The following is a 20,490-nucleotide window of genomic DNA, read 5'->3' as shown; positions in this document are numbered from 1 at the left end:
TAAATCCCTGGATGTAGTGAATCCTTTATATGACTATCCACATCCCTACCTGTGCCTTATCTCCTGGAGCTGAAAGTTGTCAAGAACTTATGAAAGAATGATAAAGCTCTGTATCCTTGGAATGTCCTCAAGGAATAGAAAAAACTTTTCCCTATCCCTGTGATCCATAAACTTTTAGATCATCAGTGAACAGTATTGATAGAATGGACACAAGGCATTGTCACTGGTAATCCTGACATATGAAAAGATGTTTCCCTGCTACTATACCAATAAGGTTGAGCTATCTTGAACTACTGGGTCTCTTGGACAAATAGGTCTATATTGAGAACAAATCCTCTGTCAAAATTTCTGTTGGAAAAGACTTGAAAATTTCCAGTAGTATAAAACCTAAGGAAAATTGGATTATAGATTAGGAGTTTTATTGCACAGTGGATTCTCCACTGACAGCTTTAAGCATTTTCCCATAGTAGAAAGAACACTGTCTCTGGAGTCAAGAGGATCTGTTTTAAAATCTCACCTCTGCTTAATGATGTGATCTTGAGAAAATCACTTAAACTCCCTGGGTCTCAGTTTCCTCATCTATAAAATGAAGGGTTGGGTTAAATTGCCTCTCAATAGTAGATCAATGAACCTTCATTACTATCAAGTCATAGTAATAAAACCTAAAGCAGGATACTTAACAGTGATGTGTTTCTGACATGGAAGGTAAAGAATGATCTATGTTAGTCTGACTAAGGTTGGAACCAGTCATGATGCTTGGATTTTGCAAACATAATTACAACAATTTCAGTTAGCAATCAAATGCATTTATTTCCCTTGGAAGCCATAAAATATTGCTCTTAAACAGAACAGTCCATTGAGGTTTAGCTAGCTAAACATGCTATTAGCTATTGTCCAGAAGATCCAAAGGCTGGCAGAAAATGGTGCTTCCTACTCTCTTCTGGATTCTCCTAGAACATGCTAGACTATTTGCTGATTCAACTTTTGCCAATAAGGCTTGTTATTTTGACATTTTACTGTTCCTAAGATGCCCAGGCCTATTTAAACTATATTCTTTCCCCCTCCAAAGTCATTGCATCTTTACATGGAAAGCTTTTTGAGTTTATGATAGAGGAAAAAGAAAATCAAGTCAATTTAAGGAGTCAAAAATATATTAAACATCAAACCCACAATAAACTCAACAGGGAAGTTCTCAATACATTACAAGGATCTTTTTTTTAGCTATTCAGATATTCATCTGGAAAAATGTCTCCTCCTTTGGCCTAAGAGACTCAAAAGCAATAGTTTCCTCCTTACTGAAAATTATCTAAAACCTCCCACCTCCCCCACCCCCAACTCCAAAGAAAGGTAAAGGATCAGAAAAATCAAAACCTTGTAACAGTACTGATGCTATTCTTACTAATTTCTGCCACTCCCGCCTCTTCCTTTTTCAGATTTGTTTCTTCCTAAAATTTGGGGTCCTTAAAAAAAATGATGATACAAAAGTATCTTAAAAATAGCTTTCTTTCTAAAATCAGAATCCCAAGGAGGTTAAATCATAATTCCATTAAAGAACACCCCATCCCTCCAGAAATATCTTTTTTTTTTTAAAGGAAAGAAACAGCTATATCACTAGGCTCTCTTATTTGACCACCTAGCATTTCTCTCCATGTCTGAAGTCAGAAATAAAAAATTGACCTCCCTGGAAAGTAGCTGTATCACCCTAGAGCTCCTGACAAATAACATCTCCTTGTAGAGTTATTGATTCCCTTGTTGCTTTTTCTATCTTTGGTAGTGATGATATTTCTTGGTCATCTGTTTTCCTCTGGTGGTCCGATTTTTATTATGGATCTGTTAAAAAAAAAAACAACTATTGAGTTTATATACATATTTTGAATAGAAGAGCCAATTACACAATCAAGTTCCTGAGTATTTCACTAGTCCCCATAAATAGCTGGACTAGTTGGACTCTGGCTTAGAGTCCAATCTGTCCTTATCCCTTTTAGCCCTAGACAGAGACAAATTTTCCCCTTGGCTACCTGAGTAAGAAGTAGAAGACTGTGGAAAGCACAGTATGTATCAATAATTGTCACACAATTGGATTCACATCAGTTGGTAACTACTTTTTATCTCATCACTCCTTTTAGAATTCCTGAGTTAGGCAGGCATTAACTAGTTTATAGCCACAGCCCTAAGTCTGAGAGATACCATTCATGTTTAGTAGATATCTTTTTTTATGTGTTTTTACTCGCTTTAATTATAGCAGGCAGCATGGTGTAGTAGTTGAAGAGATGGCCTCATATTCCAAAAAGGCATGAGTTCAAGGCTTACATCTCTGAAAGAAATTGAATGTGTGATACTAGACAAGACACTTAGTCCAGAGTAGCTAGGAGCACTGAGAGTTTGAGTTGTGGAACAGCTATTTACTTGTATTGGTAGTAGTTCCTTCATCAATGAAATTACAGGTTTAGTTTTTAAATCTCATTAGCAAAGAATCAATAAAATGCTATGCATAGCATCTATTATATTTGTTAAATTGTGCTTCTAACTACATGTGATTATGGTTTGAAAAAATATATAGCTGTTTCAGGGAAAAGGTAAAGCCTGTGTCAAGTGGAGGTTTAAGTACTATCTGAATTGACAAATCTATGCTTAACACAACCTTGAAGCTAAATAGATGCTGAGAGAAGAGGTGTATAGAACATCCATTATCAGAGAACCTGAGAATTGAGCATTTCTCAGAGCTCACCACCACCACTCTTAGATAGGAGTGGAACACAGAAGCTCCAGGGTGAGCAAAAAACTTCAATGCCTGGTTCTTTCAGTAAATGTTATCATAGTAGCGGTTCGTAATGCAATCTATTATTTACAATCATTTATTTACTGTTTATCTTCATTAGTATGAACCTGATATGGAATTATAATAGAGAGCAAAATCTGGTCATAAAAATATTTCTCAGATCATGGGTTCTAGTCTACCTTGATCTAGTCTGAGAAAAGATTGAAACCAAACACGTCTTGGATATGTTTACAAAATCATAGGCAGCATCATGGTCAGTAATCCAATGGATTTATTTTACTTCAACCACTCTTTTCTCAGACACAATTTAACTTTGGAAGTCCTTTATTCATCTTTAAATTACATATTCAATAAAGGTTATTTCTCCATTGGTTTTGTTGGTTCCATGAAGACCGCAGAAAGTGAAACAATTTTTCCTTTCCAAAGAAGATGTTAAGAACTTGTACAAAGGATCAAGGCAAAAGTTTAAGCAATTCATCAAAATGGAATCCCTATGACTAGTCCTTACATCAAGGTAAAAAGAGCCAGAGCCAGGGGTCATTGGTTAAAGAGTCAAGGCAAATTAGGACCATAGTACAATCTATATGAAAGAGCACCAAGATGTCTCTGGGCTGCTAGCTTTTAGTTATGAAGTTACCCATATTTTGGTTTTCATTCTCATGCTTGGAGAGCACAAATGAATAAAATATTCCAGGTGTAAAATCCAAAATGATCATAATAATGTGGATAGATGGTCCATGCACCTAAAGATACCCATTAAATAGCTCTCTTGAGCAAAACTGACTGTTAGTGTGGCTCAGCTAGCCAGCCATGCTATTGGCCAGTGCCTGGAAAATCCTAGGAGGACTGGCCCCACAGCTAAGATTTATTTCCATGGGGAGGCTGGGATAAGATTTATATCTTGTGCTTGCATCTCCTTATCTACCCTGTAGTCAATTTGTTTCAATTGAAGGCAGACCAAAGCAAAAACTCAAGACATATTAAATATTAGGCCAACAAATATAGATCAAAATATAGATACTCAACATCATTAAGTCACTCATGTCTTCAACTAAATATGTATAAACACATCTGATTTTTAAAAATTTGTTTTTATTTGTATGCTTTTTTTCTTATTACTCCCAGGATTACCAAAAAGCCTTTCTTGGTCAGCCCTGGCCCTTTTTCAAAGCTTCATATCTTTGTCACACTTTAACCTCCCTAATGCTATTCTCATTTGCCCCTGCCATTCTTTCTTCTTTTTATCATGAGCAATGCTTGTCTCCATAGGTTTTGCTTTTTTCCTAAGATATGAATACCTGAAAATAATCTAAAATAAGGTAATATTATACATACATTCTCTATAGTCATAGAGGGCCCTGGTAAGAGAGATTCACTCAAGAGCCTTCTATTCTTTTGGAATTGTAAGTTTCTGCCCATGGGATACTACATACCTTGTCTTTGATATTAAAGTGACGATTTGAACCTAAGACCTCCTGTCTCTAGGCCTGGCTCTCAATCCACTGAGCTGCCCAGCTGCCCCCATGGTCAGGTTATTGTTGATTAATGCTGGTACCCAAAAAGTGGTCACTATTGAAACTAGTCCACACCCACATCCCTGTGTTCTCATGGACTTCACACCTCTCCATCCTCTATACAAGTATGTATGATTAGCAAAAGAAATGTATTTTAGTGAAACATGTCAGTACATCCAGAATTCCATGGGGTTTTTCTCATGTGCTTTTGGGGAGCTACTATGCATGATAAGAGGCGCAGTTGATCCCCTTAAATCTAAAATTCAGGGGCCTACATTCTACCTTCTGTAACAGAGATTTTGACTACTATAAATCAATCTCTAATCTCTTCCATTGCTGGCTAACATTTTAATGTATTATATGTTAAAATACACCCATATAGTTCAAGACAAGTACTTTTGGGTTAAAGAAGAGGAACTGGGTCTCTTCCCTGGCTCAGTGGTTTTTTAATGTATTCCTCACTGGGAAAAATCTGGTCTTTATGCCCCTCATGAATCTTTTATTTAACCACCATTACTCTTTTCCTAGGATAAATACAGGAGACATTTTCTTCTGTCCTATTTGGGGTGTCTGGCATATCCCTGAAGAAATGATACTAAAAATGTGATCCCAAAACTTCACTTCAATCTCCAGTGAGATTGGTATTAAGTGTTTCCAAACAGGAGAGAAGTTTTAGAAATATGAACAAAAGATCAAGGTTGCAATGAAACTAAGGAAGAACAATGACACTTATTGCAGATCATAGATATGGTAAACTTTTTCCCACTTTCCTGAAAATTGCTCCAATGAACATTCACATTACCATTAAATTCGTTTGGTAGAAGATAGTACAACATGGCAATGATGGCAGATTTTTTTTTCCCCATAATTGGAAACTATATAGAAAAACTCGGTTGACTTCTGGGTCACTGGTAGGAGTCTGGTGGAATACTTTTTAGGTTTAATAGGCTTCATTGGCAAAAATTGTGTATTGTTTTGTTGTTTTTTTAAACCTGGAGAAAAAATACATATCTTGAATTTTAGATTTTTCTTTTTTTCCTAAACCCTTACCTTTCACCTTAGAACCAAATGGTCCTAGGGCAAAAAAGTGGTAAGGGCTAGGCAATGAGGGTTACGTGCCCAGACTCACACACACAAAGTATTTGAGGCCAGGACCTCCTTGTCTTTGGGCCTTGGTGCTCTCAATCAACTGAGCCACCTAGCTGCCCCCAAATTTCATATTTCTAAAAGGAGTGGAACCTTTGCAAATGTAAGAATGATGAGAAAGATTTTAGAGTATAATTGATCAGGATCTTTCCTTATGGGAGCTTTAAGCAATGTTAGTTTATTCATCCTGACTATCAAATTCACAGAAACCCCTATAAAAACAGAATCAGAAATGTGAGCAAAATCATAGTACATAGCACCAACCTTCTCTCACATTGGTGTGTTACCTATGAGATACCAACCCAAAAGATACCATGAGGGTGGACTGCTCCCCTCCTCCCCAAAAAACTACACTTACAGAATTAGTACTACGTGATTCTCTTAAATAGATCATTTATAGAACTTGTCTACCAAATAACAACTGGATGTTGTAACTTATTCAAAGATGATCCTAAGAGATTTCCAAATTGAAGGTCTCAAATTTCTAAGAAATGTGATAGGTACACTAGAATATAAAATACATACAGTAATTTAATAGGCTTTAAAACTTAACCTTTTCCAATAGGAATATTAAGAAATACTAATTTAAGTCATGCCCATTCAGGTTAACAGAATTAGCCTATTGGTATTATTATAATTGAAAGAAAAATGAATCCCTGAAAAACATTTATTAAATGCCTGCTTTTGCCAAGCACTATGCTAATTATTAGAGATACAAAAGAAAGACAATACTTGCCTTCATGGAACTTGAAATCTAATGAGGAAGATAGCATGCAAACCAATATTATATACAAACTCCTTATAATAGGGTAAAGAGGGAATAATAAACAGAGTGAAGAAACTAAAATTAAGGGACTGGAAAAGGTTTAACAGGTAATAAAGTGTGTTTATAATGTTTTGGTCCATTCTAAAACTAGTCAGAGAAAAGAACAGAACTGAATTGCATTTTTCTTGAATTAAAAAAACCAAAACATTTCATGAACATAATGCTCAAATTGGCTAGACCACTTTCCCTAAGACTTCTCTATCATCCTTTTAACAAAATCCAACTTGTGTTGTCCTTTTTCATATAAGATTTTTTTCCTTCTATTGAATAGGTAATTAAAAGGAAAGAAATAAGATTTTTAATCCAATGCTAAAAGGACTATCATGAAGTCCCCGCCACCCCCGGGGAAGTGGCCATGGGTGCAGAATAAGAATATCTAGGTCAAATTCTTTGCTTAACTAAACAAAGATTGGGAGTCATTGGTTAGACTAGAATTAAGCCAAAAAAATAAATAAATAAAGTATAAATCAGGAGATGGAAAAGATGGTACCTTTTTGTGTGTAGCCACTGTATTGTTTACTTTTGCTTAATTGTTTTCTTTCTCCATGTATTATAGGATGAAACAACCCTGGCCTCCTGGCTGTTCCTCACACAAGACCCTTAATCTCCCATCTCTGGGTCCCTCCTTGTAGTTTGTTCCTCCAGCCTGGAATGCTCTCCCTCCTCATCTCCACCTCCTGGCTTCAAGTCCCAGCTTAAATCTCACCTTCTCTAGGAAGCCTTTCCCAATCCCCCTTAAGGATGGTTTTCCTCTGTTGGTGAACTCCTATTTATCCTGTATCTTGTTTGGAAAGAGTTGTTTGCCCATAGTCTCCCCCACCTTCCCAATAGATCTTGGAGGGCCTAACACTGGGTTTTGCCTTTGTACTCCCAGCACTTAAACCATACTATGTGCCAGGCACTGGCATAATAAATGTTTGAATCTGTTACAAGAAAAAAATCAATGGCTAGACCCTAGGGTGGAGAATAATGGATGAACTGCTATCTAGAAATAATTAGTGTGAAAATGTGCATTAAACTAGAAAAAGCATTTGTGGACCCCTTAACCCCCAATCTTGCTCAAACTAAGGCTCAGAATATGGGGGCTCCAGTTCTCATGCAAAAATTTATTCTAAAATAAGAAACATGAAAATAACAATGGAATTATAGAGTAGAAATTCAGGGACCAGTTCTGCAACAGCCCTCCACCCCAATCTGTGATAGTCCCAGGTTTGCTTTCCAGCTAGCTATATAGACAGACCCTAGGGAACACACCTAAAAAACAGGCTGGAAAAGGGTGAAGCCCCAGAAGGAAGGAAGGAAGGATGTCTGGAGGCAGCTGCTAAGTCTGCCAGGCCTAATTAAAGAGAAAGAATGGGTGGGAGGATAGGTGGGAATGGAGGAGAGGTGGCAAAAGGCCAGGTGCTACCTTTTCCAGGTGATCATCTGATGGTGTACTTGTCCCACTTTTTCTCTGGATCATAAGGCTCCCAACGGCTGGCAGGAAAAATGTGCTTGTTCTTCTCATACCAACTCCTCAGCACCACCTTTCCGGCATGTGACTCATCCTTCTCCACTGTGGCATCACTAAGCAGCCGAACATCATCGTGAACATCAAAGTTAAAAAGTGGCCCACTCTTCCCTCTGGCTTTGGTGACGATGAAGTCGTAGAAGCTGTGATGATGAGGTATGATAAGATCTTCCTTGATGTACATGAGTTGCTCTACTCCTGCTGACCTCAGTTCACTGAAATCTTTTCTCAGGATCTCCAGGGCCTTCTGCAAGAACTGCTGCATGGTGTTCCCTTTCTTCATCTTTACGGTTCTTCGGTGCCCAGAGCCATCCCAGTAACTAAATGTGATCTCAATTTCCTCACTCTTGATCTTCTCCTGCTTGGCTTCCCATTCCTGCCGAAGCTCCTCTCGAAGCCTATTTTCTTCTTCCTCCCGGTCTCGGTCAGGAAGGAAGCTTGTGTCCACATCTGGGTTCTTCCCTAGTTTTCTCTTCTTTGAGGGTACCTCTTCCCGTTCTACCAAGTCCTCATCTAGCTCTTCCTCGTCGTCCTCCTCAGGCTCCTCCTCCTCATCCAGGGTGAAGGAGAGGCTGGAGATCTTCCGCTTCTCTTCCTTCTTGCGTTCCTTTTCTCGAAGTTTCTCTAGCTTTAGTTGGAGCTCCTTAGACTGCTCCTTTTTAGCCAACTGTTTTTCCCGCTCCTTTACCAGAGCTTCCTGTTTGGCCTTCATGTCATTCAGGGTGACAAGACCCACAGTACTGGACTTGAGCTCGGCCTCCACCGCATCGTAATGAGCAGAGAATTTTTTGTCAATGTTGGACTTCATCATGTTCTCCTCCGTGATCCGCTGCTTCATCTGCTCTATCTGCTCCCGCTGCTTCTCTCGCTTCTTCATTAGATGCATAGCGCGGCCCGCCTCGCTGGCGGCCCCCTTGTATTGAGCCATGGCCGCGGCGGATTGAGGAGCCTCCCCGCTCCACGACAGAAGGGGAAAAAAGCCCGGTCTGGAGCCGCTGCCGCTGACAGACACCACAGCGATAACGTCACTACGCCACAGCGTCTGTACCACGTGAGCAGCGCGGCCGGCACCACGTGAGTAGCGCTGCTTAGGCTCCGCCCCTACGCATCCTGGTCCCGCCCCCCATTCGTCCCCCCCCCCCCCCCGCTTTTTTTGTTGGGGGCGGGGAACGCGGCTAAACTCTCCACAGTTAGGTTTTTAATACATATAAAAAGGTACCAAAAATAACCATGTGGGTGACTCTAGGGGGCTTAGTAGATAGAGAGCGTGGAGATAGGAGGTCCTGGATTCAAATGTGACCTCAGACACCATCATTGCCTAGCCCTTACCACTCTTCTGTCCTGGAACTTACACTCAGTATCGATTCTAAGACAGAAAGTAAGGAAAAATAAAATAAAACTGTGTAGCCCTACTGGTTTGTTTTCGCTAAAGCAAGTAGGAGCAAAGAGAAGGAAGTCTCGGCGGTCTGGAAGACTGAGCCCATAGGTATGTGCCGAAAGCTGGGGAGGTGGCTCCAGTTAGCTGCCTCCCTCCTATCCCCTTTTTCTTGTCTCAGCCCCCAAAATTTCTGCAGAAAGACCCCAGTGGCCTGGCCTCAGAACCAGTGAGGAGCAGAAGGCTCCAGAGGGTCTGGATTGGTGACTAAATGAGGAATGAGAGTGTGTTTAAAGACATACACCCCTGAAACACTCAAAAACGACATGCTAGGACTCATCCGATTTTGTGTTGGCCCTCAGGCAGCCAGCAGGGGCCGCTGTTCTTTCATGGCGCAGGTGTCAAGTGGAGGACCTAATGGGTTCTCTAGCTGTAGTTTATTTGAACCTAAAAGAATCCAACTCCAGGTGCGGGATTGTTTTTATAAATTGAGACTCACTGTCATTTATGTACTTTCTGGACACCATTCTTGAGCATGAGTGTTAGTGGAGTTCAGCCAACTACACACGTTACTGTTTAGTGACCGGAAGGCCCCAAGAGTACTGGGTGAGAGGCTTCCTGTACTTCTTTGTGGTTGCTCCTGAGAGATTATTGACTTTCTGACTTTATTGACATGAAGGCTTGATCTTCATCCTTTCTACCTCACTTTGTTGCTTCTGCCATGGCAGGGCCCATATAAATGGTATCTTATTCTATTGTGGCTTCTGAGTTACTGCACTTCTTCCTTACCTGCCTGAATTAAATAGTTTTTTTAAGGGCAAGTTTCACCTATGTGAGGATTAACTCAATAAGTGGTGACTCTCTAAACTGATTCCCATTAATCCATCCTGATAGTTCTTTGCTTAGGAAAACATTTCAACTTCTTCAGCTTGAAGCAGGTACAAAAATCAACAATTAACCTCTTCCTTTTTCAATTATCCCTAACAGGAAAATCTCAAACACCTTTGGCAAGTTTCTGACCCGTCTGCCCTTTTAACAGCTTTGATGGAGGTGTTACTATTCCTACCTGTTTTCTGCTCTTCCCATGTAGTGCTTTTCTTGTACCTCCTGTTTCTTCCTATGACATTGCCGCAAACATACTTCTTGTAGCTGGCCTACCCCCTTTTATGGTCCCAAAAGATCTCAATTAAAACATTAACACATTGTTCAAGAACTTCTGATGCATTTTGAGAGATCCTTCTTTTAAAGGCCTTGACCAAAATGCTTCTCTCCCTTGTCTCTCAGAAACTCTTAAGATTCTAGAGAGATTTCTATTTTCATAACAAATCATTTTTAACTAAAAATAAATCCAGAATAGTTTCCTTGTTGTTTGTATCTAGGAGGTAGATTTTTTTTTCCTCCTTATAATGTCCAGTTCTCACATAGTCCAGTTTCTTTTGTGGCTCTCTATCCAAGATGCTTCTAAGTTCATCCTTGATCCATTTTTGCCTCTTTTTGTGCCCAAGTACTTAAGACAGAACAAATCCACCTAAATATTCTGTCCTTTGAACCTCAAGGATGCCAGGAAATATAATACAATAACCCTATTATATATTATGAGATGCAATAGAACTGGATTTAGCAGGACATTTATCAGTGATTCCAGGATTCTCCTAATCTTGCAGACCTATAAACTATTAAAAAAAAAGGAAAAGAGCCAAATACAACACAAGTCATTCATTCTTAATGATCTGAAGTTTAAATTTTTAAAAATTGATTCTAGAGGGTATGTTCTTTAGAAGATAAACTTATGAGCTCTATGTAGATTTCTGACATTGCTAAAATGGATTATTAAATTTTTATTATCTCTTCATCTATATTTTTATTTCTTAAATAATTTAGATGGGCTTAGAAATTGCTTCTGAAAATGCTTTCAGCAAAACCTAGGGTGCAATTAATTAGACCCAGATAATTTGACCTTACTGAAGGTAAAAAGATGCTCTTACCACCTATTTCTATTATTTCAATCTGATGTTTATGTTCTTGTTCTAATCCTTCCATTCTGAAAACACTTTTTCTCAGATGAGAAAGCAGAGATAAACATGAGCTACTCTCAAAGAATCTAGCACATCATGCTCCATGAAAAGGTATGGCTCAATGAAGAAAGGCCAGTTCATGTAGAACAAGGGGGTGCTTTTTATACTTAGTTATTGACTAGCCATTTGCTGAGCTTAGCATTCTTTACTAAAGAGGACAATGTCTTAAACTACAACAGGCATACTGTGAAGCAGCTACTATGTAATTATGGTATGCTTCTTCTTTCCTTGCATAGAGGTAATCATTAAAGCTGTGAAATCAAAATCTTTCAAATATTGAGAATCCCCCTGAAATTCCAGTGGTTCCAGAATTTTTTTTTAATTTCCTTCTCATGTCTTGTTGACTTTCTAATACACAGGATAGAAGTCTTGAGTCAGAATTTGGTTTAGTCTTCTCCCTCATGTACCTCTGCCCTACTTTAATGGACCTTGGTATTGAGCTAAAGGTCAAAAGTCATGAAACTACTTGTGATGGAGAAATCTACAGACTGATTTATGGTGTTAAAAACTTATCACCCAACATTTTGAGTGTACTAATAGAGATCTATCATTCTAAATCACTTTTAAATTATGTATTTGTACTCTGAATTTCCAGTTGGGGGTAAGGGGTATATTATATCTGTGTTCAATCTCAAGAAAGTTCCAGAATAGTCAACTCTGGGAGATGCTGATTGACCTTCAAGCCCCAGAACTTGGTATATCTGAACGCCATTGTTGTGCCCCTATAATAAAGGCATAATCTATCTTTCTTTGATATCATACTTGTGATATCTGGGGTATCTTTGGAGAGATTCTAGGAAGACTGAATCAATGACAATACTACCCTCACTAGGAATAGAAGAAGAATCTGAACTGATAAAACAATATCTTGGCCATAAAAGTAATAGCAAATCATTACCTCATCTTTTCTGGAGCTTCTTAAAGAACTGAAGGTCATCATGAAACTTTAAAAGAAAAGTCATAATGTGCTATTCCCTTCGAACACCCTGAAAAGGAAAAGCTTTCTATCCTTACAATTCATAAGTACCCTGGCCACCAATAATATACCTTCATAATGATACCATCTGGAAATCTCACCAGATTATAAAATGAGGATTCCCCCACTAATAATATCTATAGGGATGCTCCAGTAGTAGGGTTCAAATGGCTGGGTCATCTTTTATGATTTGTCTGTGCTGTCACTGATAGTTATAATTTACCCTGGAGAGACTTGCATATTCTCTATTGATGAATCCTGAGGAAAGACATGAGCACTGGAATAGACCTTCTGAAGAAACCAGTTGTGGGAAAGGCTTCAGAACTCAACTAATGCTAAAGAATCTCTTTCTTGGGGGATGTTTAGGCAATGCTACTTATTCATTGTGTCTATGCAGGAAACACTTGATTTCTCAGACTTTCAGGCTGAACCCATCACATCAGAAACACATTTTGTGATTATAGTATTTTCAATGGTTTCTCCAAAACCCAATAAATATCAAAGTTATCAGTCATAAATCTGATGATATAGTCTAAGATGTGTTTTATCTTCCCATTTTCCCACTCTACATAGCTAAAAGCAATGGATCATTGAAAGCTTTGAACAGGAAGGAGCCAGTACAGGTAAGCAGCAGATGATGGGTCCTCTGGAGAGCCCTCTTGATTTAATATATGTGACTCTTCCCCAAACTACAACTAATTTCTTCTCTTTTTTACAGGGAAACATGTTCTTGGAATCTCTAAACATTCATTGTTATCACTTAAGCATTTATTCCTGTTCTAACTTTTCATCTGTAAAAAAAAAAAGCTTCAAGAACCTATGAAAAGTAATCATGAATAACATGCTAATCTTTAGATTATTTAAATGAAAAGCTGATTAGCTTTAAAATACATTTAAATTCTATAGCAAAATAGAGATTAGTCACCTCAGCAGACTATGAGCCTAGAAGAGGTGATTTTCTCAGATGAAGACATTCAACCTTTTTCTTAGTAACCATGCTTGAAGAAAGTTAAATCTTTGATCATAAAATGTCTGAAATTATTGCTGTCCTGCTGTAACTTTTTTTTAAACCCTTACCTTCCGTCTTGGAGTCAATACTACGTATTGGCTCCAAGGCAGAAGAGTGGTAAGGGCTAGGCAATGGGGGTCAAGTGACTTGCCCAGGGTCACACAGCTAGGAAGTGTCTGAGATAATATTTGAACCCCAAACCTCTCATCTCCAAGCATGGCTCTCAATCCACTAAGCTACCTAGCACTCTCATGTGCTCTTGTTATTCAATGATTTAATGATGTAGCAAGATTGTAAAACCTGTCATGAAATCATTTGAGTTGTTTTAGTGAATTTCAAAATGCATGTTTCTAAGCTCTGAAGTCCTGTGTAGAAGTAGCATTGGGACCAAGCAGGATCTTAGCTACCCAAAGATTATCTCTTCTAGCTTCTTTTCATCCTCAGCATATACAATAAAATGACTTAAAAATTAAATTGGGTCAAATTTAAATTCTGAGCCCTTACTACATTATTTTTAAACAAATATTCTCTAATCAACAAATAAACACTTATTAAGTGCCAGGAACTGTGCTAAGTGCTGGAGATACAAAAAAAAAAGCAAAAGACTGTCCTGGCCCTCAATGACCTTAACATCAAATGGGGGAGACAATATGTAAGCAAATAAATAAAAAAAACAAACTATATAGGAAAAATAGAAAATAATTAACAGAGGAAGGCACTGGAACTAAAAGGGGTCAAGCAAAGCTTCCTATAGAAGATAAGATTTTAGTTGGCACTTTAAGGAAGCCAGGAAGTTCAATAGATGAATTGGAGGATAGAGAATTTTCCAGAGACGAGGGACAGCCAGATAAAATGCCCAGAATGAGTTTCTCTAGTTTTTCAATGGACCAAAAGTCCCTATAGTCCAAGTGAATAAACTAGGGTTTCATCTCAGTCTATTACTTTGAACTTAGTATTGATTGTTTAAAAAAAAAAAGTATTGATGGAACTAAGTATTGGTTTCCAGGCAAAAGAGTGGGGTAAGGAGTACTTTAGGAAGTGTCTGAGGCTAGATTTGAACCCAGAACCTCATGTCTAGGCCTGGCTCTCTTCATTCAGCCACATAGCTGCCCCTATCAGCATTTTTTTAAAGGCACTGAAAAGAATCCTAGGATTTGAGTATTAGATATGACTTCACTGACAGATACATTCCTAACTAAGGGAAATTCACAAGTATAACATACCAGAAAAGTGATTATTATTGCCTCTGTTCAAAGATCCCCAAGGAAAGGGAACTTATCAACTCTGGTGCAGTCAATTCTATTTTTTAAAAGATCTTATTGCATGTTATCAAGAGTATTCACCTTGTCCCCTCCCCATAGATGATTCAGAGTGAATCTTTTCATCCATGTTCTAGTTTGCCCTGCAATATCAAATTCTGCATTTTGAATGGTTCGTGGTCTATGGATGAATTTTTTCTCTAGGCATCTCTACAACTGGAATTTTAAGCAGGATAATAGACCCTTGGATTTAATTCTTAATTCTTTCCCAATTTCAGGGACACTTCTATTCAATGTTCATTGTATTATCTAATCCTCCCTGATCCACATCTGTTGGGTAACAACACTCAGATTTCCTCAATTGAATCATAAAGCTCAATCAGATTCTTTGAGATGAAATGCCCTTTCCAAGTTACAAACTTCTGAATTGAACTCCCTAATGAGCAGAGGAATAAAAGTGCTGAGCTAATAGCTAACTTCCCAATTCCTAAGTGATGACTTTGAAGCATTATCTTGGTGAACCCTGAACATCCCCTGTGGATATCTGATAGACTAGCAAGTTTTCTAAACTTTCTACATCTTGGTGAGGTATGACTTTCCAACGACCCTGGTCTCATCTTTCATATTACCCCTAAGGTTTCTTGTCAAAAGTTTCCACAAGGACAAACAGTACTGCTGAAAAACTCAAGTATTTTTTATTTATTTTTTATTAATATCATTATTATTTCCTACCAGGATTTGTGTGTATGTATTTTATGCCTGAGTAGAGGCCATAGCTAGGCCTTATTAAACTGATATCTTGACTAAAAGAAATATTATTTCTGGGTCTCCATTTTTCTATCTTCTAATAATCCAAATTCTGACAGCAAGAATATGTTAAAATCTATGTCAGGTTTCTGATAGAATTGTACTCTCTGTTCCATGTTGATCCCATTCAGTAGTGCACAACTGAAATGCTCAGGTTTCCCAGAAAATAAGATTTATGATTATGAACTTCAAGATTTCTACAAAATGAATCTCTTTTGTAGTTTATTCTCAACCATATCCCACCCATCTGCTCTCCCAAACTTTACAATCTCCAGAAATTCATTATTTCAAAATAGGAAATTGACCTTGAAAACTTCCATCCCTCCTTTACTCTGCTTGGAGAGGATAGAAGTAGACATTGGAGATATCCTGCCAGATTCTCTATCATTTAAAGAGTGTACCCAGGGCATTCACCTCATTTACCACACTGTTACTTTCCTGGACTTCATGATCTCTAGAAACTGAAGTCTTTCCCTGGAATTAGAGGATGAGAACAATTTGTTCCAAAAGTCACAGAGGTGACTGAAGCATGCACTGTGGAGTGCTTAGAGGTTAGACATCAAAGATGCTACGGTCATCTTCTGCATCCTGGGCTATCATCAGTCATTCTGACTTTTAGTTTGCCACTGGATTTCAATGACTTGAAGAAAGTGAGGCTGGTGACTTTGTGCAATTCTGCCTTACTTAAACCCAATTCATACACAAGTCAAAACATTGCCCTGTGATGTCATTGGCCCTCTTTAGGAACAAAGAATGAATAACAGCAACAATTACTATGCAAGGTGAAATCAACTCTGATATTCATCTCTTCAGATCATTTATAAATCTGGCTGTAGTACCTCATCCTCTTAAAACCAGGCTGTCTTCTCCCATTAGTTCTGATTTCTTTTAGGATAAAGAATATCTTATGCCTTTTTTTTTGTATCTGCAGCACTTATCACAGTGTCTGGCACATAGGAAGTACTTAATGTCTGATTCTGATGTCTCTACCTTGGGTAGAGTGGATCTTAACAGGAAAGTTCATAGTAAGAGAAACTTATCTGACAACTTGCCAATCTTCAAAAGCTGTGCTTATGTGATAAAGGATGGAAAGGAATTGCAAACCTTTCCATACTTTATCACACTTGAGACTTGAATTCTCCAAGTTTGCAGTAAGAGTTGATAGAATATCAAGCACAAGTCTTTCATGTCTGCAATATGACTAATATTTTTCTTTATTTCCTCAAAACGTGGGTTAGATCTACCCTTCACCCTATGTTCCTACAATAAGGTTGGTTCCAGGACTTGATTAGCCCCTAGTTTTGCCATAATATAAATATATAAAAGTATCTCCCCCATGCAGTTGAGGCCCCTCTGACTTAGTATATTTCTGAAGACCACACAAATCACCCTGCCATTCAACTTACTCTTCTTTTAATTTTTTCCCACATTATATGTCAATACAATTTTTAATATTAGTTTTCTGACATTTTGTCATCCATGTTCTCTCCCATCTTCCCATTCTTCCCCAAGAAGGTAGGTAATATGATGTATAAGTTGTACATATATTATTATATAGTACATTTCCATGTTTCTCATGTTGTGAATCAAGACATATACTGCTTACCCTAGAGAAAAATTCATGGAAGCAATAAGGTGAAGAATGGTATGTTTCAATTTGAATTTGGATTCTATTTCTTCTATGGCATGGATATCCTTTTTGTCATAAGTCCCTAAAAATTGTCCTGGATCCCTGTGTTATTGATAATAATTGTCAAGTCATTCAGGTTGATCATCTTGCATTTTTATTATTACTGTGTAAAACATTCTCCTGGTTCTGCTCACTTCATTTTGTATCACTTTATAAAAGTCTTTCCAGGGTGTGTGTGTGTGTGTGTGTGTGTGTGTGTGTGTGTGTGTGTGTGTGTTGTGGAGAAGAAAGAAATTATAAGAAAATGTATGATGCAAAGGACAGAAGCTGGAGATGGGTCATCTGTCAATCAAATGACAATTCCATTTGGCATGTGACCAGAAAAAGCAGCAACAGGGACTGGTTTAAATCTTTTGGCTTTCTGGCTGACCTGAAAGAGGAAGCTGGTTATTTATCTCTGGGACTTGAGATAATCAAGTTGGAGGTGACCTGACTGATTTGAAGGAAGAAGAAGAAAGACAGTAGTCTTCATATATCTTTCTGACTGGTTCTGTTTCATTCCAGTGACTGAATTGCCATTTCTCTCAATATCCTCCAATCCAACACTCACTGTAGAGAATAGGAATATCCTACCCCTCTTACCTTATCCTCCATCCTAGTCCTGTATTCCCCAAATAAACCCCTAGTTTGACAAAGAAGTTTAAGAACCATTTCATTGAAACCTCACAGCTCACACTGAGTGACATGAAGGAGACTGAAGAAGGGGAGAAGGGAGGCTGAAAGGCTTCTGAAGAGGGGGAAAAGAGGAAGAGGATAGGCAAAAAAGAAGATAACTACCTGATCCATTAGTTATCTAGTATCCATCAAAATATACCCTCAAAATATCATCTATTACAGTGTAAGATCATCTTGTTAGTCATTTCTTATGGCACAATACTATTCCATTATAAGTATATATCACAACTTTTTCAGCCATTCCCCAACTGATGAGCATCCCTTCAGTTTCCGGTTCTTTGCTACCACCAAAATAGCTTCTATGAATATAAGTACGTCCTTTCCCGCCTATTTCTTCAGGATATAGACCTAGTAGTGGTATTGCTGGGTCAAAAAGCATCCATAATTTAATGACCTTTTGGGCATAGTTCTGGATTGCTCTCAAGAATGGTTGTATCAGTTCCCAGTTCCATCAACAGTGTATTAGTGTCCCAGTTCTTCCACATTCCCACCAACATTTAGCATTTTCCATTTTTGTCATGTTAATCTGGTAGATGTGAGGAGATATTTCAGAGTTATTTTAATTTGCATTCTCTAGCAGTGACTTGGAACATTTTTTCATATGACTAAAGAATTTTTATTTCTTCATCTGAGAATTGCCTACTCATATCTTTTGACCATTTGTCAGTTGGGGAATATTTTTTATTCTTATAAATTTAACACAATTCTCTAAATAGTTGAGAAACAAAATCTTTATCAGAGAGACTTGTAATGAAGATTTCCCCCCCCATTTTGTTGTTTTACTATTAATCTTTGTAGCATTGATTTTATTTGTGCAGAAACTTAAAATTTAATGTAGTCAGTTATTTATTTTACATCTCTTATTGTTCTCTATTTTTTTAATTTTGACCTAAATTATTCCCTTTTCCATAGGTTTGACAGGTAAGCGATTTTAATTTATTTAAGGTATCACCCTTTATTTCTAAATCATGTATCCATTTTGACTTTATCTTGTTATATGTAGTGAGATGTTGGTTTGCCTAATTTATATCATAACTGTTTTCCAGTTTTCCCAGAAGTTTTTGTCAAATAGTGAGTTTTTCTTCCAAAAGCTTAGATCTTTGGGTTTGTCAAACACTAGATTGTTATGATCATTTACCACTGCATTTTGAGTGCCTTATCTATCCCATTGGTCCTCCACTCTATTAGCCAATACCAAATTGTTTTGATAGTTGCTGCTTTATAATATAGTTTGAGATCCAGTACAGCTATGAACCTTAAAATTTCTCAGACCCTACTTCATAAGGTTAGGATTGTAAACCTTAAAAAATTCCCAGACCCTACTTCATAAGGTTGGGTTAAGATCATTCCCCATTGGGACCATTCCCCATTTGGGCAGTGAAGGTACTTGATCAGGAATGTGAGATTGTATTTTAATTTAAAATCTAAGAATTTTGATTTTTTGTTTGAGATTGTATTTTTACATAAAATCCAAAAATAGGCATAGCTTATGAACTTTTTGTCTTACTACAAGTATGGGTTTAAGTACTTTTCATTGTTCAGCAGAGAGTTTACAACTTTATCTTCCCCTAAGGCATGCTTAAGTATGGTGAAGTAGAGTTCTCACATTCCTGATCTAAGTAGAGTTCTCACATTCCTGAGCTAAGTTACTTCATTGTTTAAAGAGGGGAATGGTCTTAACCCAACCTTATGAAGTAGGGTCTGGGAATTTTTAAGGTTCACAATCCCCCCTGATGATCATTGGGAGACTAGTCTCCCCATTGATCATTTAACATAATCATCTTGTAATCCTAAATGCACTTCTAACTACAGATATATACAATATTCAGTTTTCTAAGAGGAAATTAGAGTAGTGAGGGAGGAATAGAAAAGAAAGTAAGCAAAACCAATGTTTTGCTAGGCGCATTGACAGAAAGCCAAATTAGGGGCAGTCCCTTCAGAACTTAGTTAACAACTGGCATTTCAGTAAATACTTTGTTTTTTTCTTAGTACAAGCATTGGTCTGCAACTTACTTTACAGCTGGCTCAACAGCCCCATGACCAATCTTATAAATACAGAATTCCTTGTCTCTCTGAAAGGGCTCATCCCATGGAAGTTATGGCAAAATCTAATCGACATACTACTTTCCCCTGAGTTTTTTATTGTTGTAATTGTAATATTGTATTTCCTTGAAGAACTCATTTATCAGTCAAACCAACAAATTGTTCCCTCTAATATTCAACAAATTGTAGAACTAAATACTCGGCAGGAGCTTAAAGAGGAGCTTATGGAGGGATGTCATGGGGAGATCGTAACTTTTATGAGAAGCATTAAAAGAGAATTAAGAACATTATCAGAAACTCTGGACACAGCTCCTCCTGCCAACTCGGCCTTAGAACCCCCTGCTCTCACTACTCATGCTTCTGACCCCACATCCTCAACTCTAAGTACATACCACACCCATACTTCCAACCCTACACCCTCAACTCTAAGTTCACACTCTACCCATGCTTCTGATCCTAATGCCTCTACTTCACACCTTACTGATTCCTCCAATCCTAATACCTCTGTATCCTTTCACACTTCTTCCTTGACTCCTCCTTCCCACCCTGCTCAATTCAATTCTCAAATCCTTCCTACCTCTGATCTTTCTGGGACTATGGGACAACAACAAACCCTCTCCCATAATATGCCTAACTCTTCTATTTCTCCTCCTTACCCAACTGAGAATGGAGCAAGAAGCCTAGAAACAGGAGTACCAAATAATTCAGATAGCTTATTTCCTTTAAGGGAAGTACCCATTTTTAATAAATATGGAAAATTGGTATCTGTAAAACATACACCTTTTAGCCCTGAAGATTTTTAAAAA

The 20,490-nt window shown here is 37.9% G+C and overlaps 1 protein-coding gene and 1 long non-coding RNA gene across 2 annotated transcripts in view; one reads left to right on the top strand and one right to left on the bottom strand.

Annotated features, from left to right (window-relative positions):
• Positions 1-784: 784 nt before the first annotated feature.
• FAM50A (family with sequence similarity 50 member A) lies at positions 785-8,830 on the bottom strand. Its single transcript, XM_001370796.5, has 2 exons — positions 7,674-8,830; positions 785-1,830 (listed from the first exon to the last, which is right to left on the bottom strand). The coding sequence occupies exon 1, from the start codon at positions 8,701-8,703 to the stop codon at positions 7,687-7,689; it is 1,017 nt and encodes a 338-aa protein (XP_001370833.1). The 5' UTR covers positions 8,704-8,830; the 3' UTR covers positions 785-1,830; positions 7,674-7,686.
• LOC103104935 (uncharacterized) overlaps positions 8,712-20,490 on the top strand; it is a 29,416-nt gene continuing 17,637 nt past the window's right edge. The window contains exons 1-2 of the long non-coding RNA XR_008917182.1: positions 8,712-8,849; positions 12,775-12,824. This is a non-coding gene — a long non-coding RNA (uncharacterized LOC103104935). The remainder of the gene's footprint in view (positions 8,850-12,774; positions 12,825-20,490) is intronic.

The sequence above is a fragment of the Monodelphis domestica genome, chromosome 3 (assembly GCF_027887165.1).
Source record: "Monodelphis domestica isolate mMonDom1 chromosome 3, mMonDom1.pri, whole genome shotgun sequence".
Taxonomy (NCBI): domain Eukaryota; kingdom Metazoa; phylum Chordata; class Mammalia; order Didelphimorphia; family Didelphidae; genus Monodelphis; species Monodelphis domestica.
Note: the sequence above shows the minus strand (reverse complement) of the source record. Positions and strands in the feature narration are given on the sequence as shown.

What these genes read in the sequence shown, in the direction of transcription:
- FAM50A (XM_001370796.5), bottom strand. Translation starts at nt 8,703, where the DNA reads ATGGCTCAATACAAGGGGGCCGCCAGCGAGGCGGGCCGCGCTATGCAT.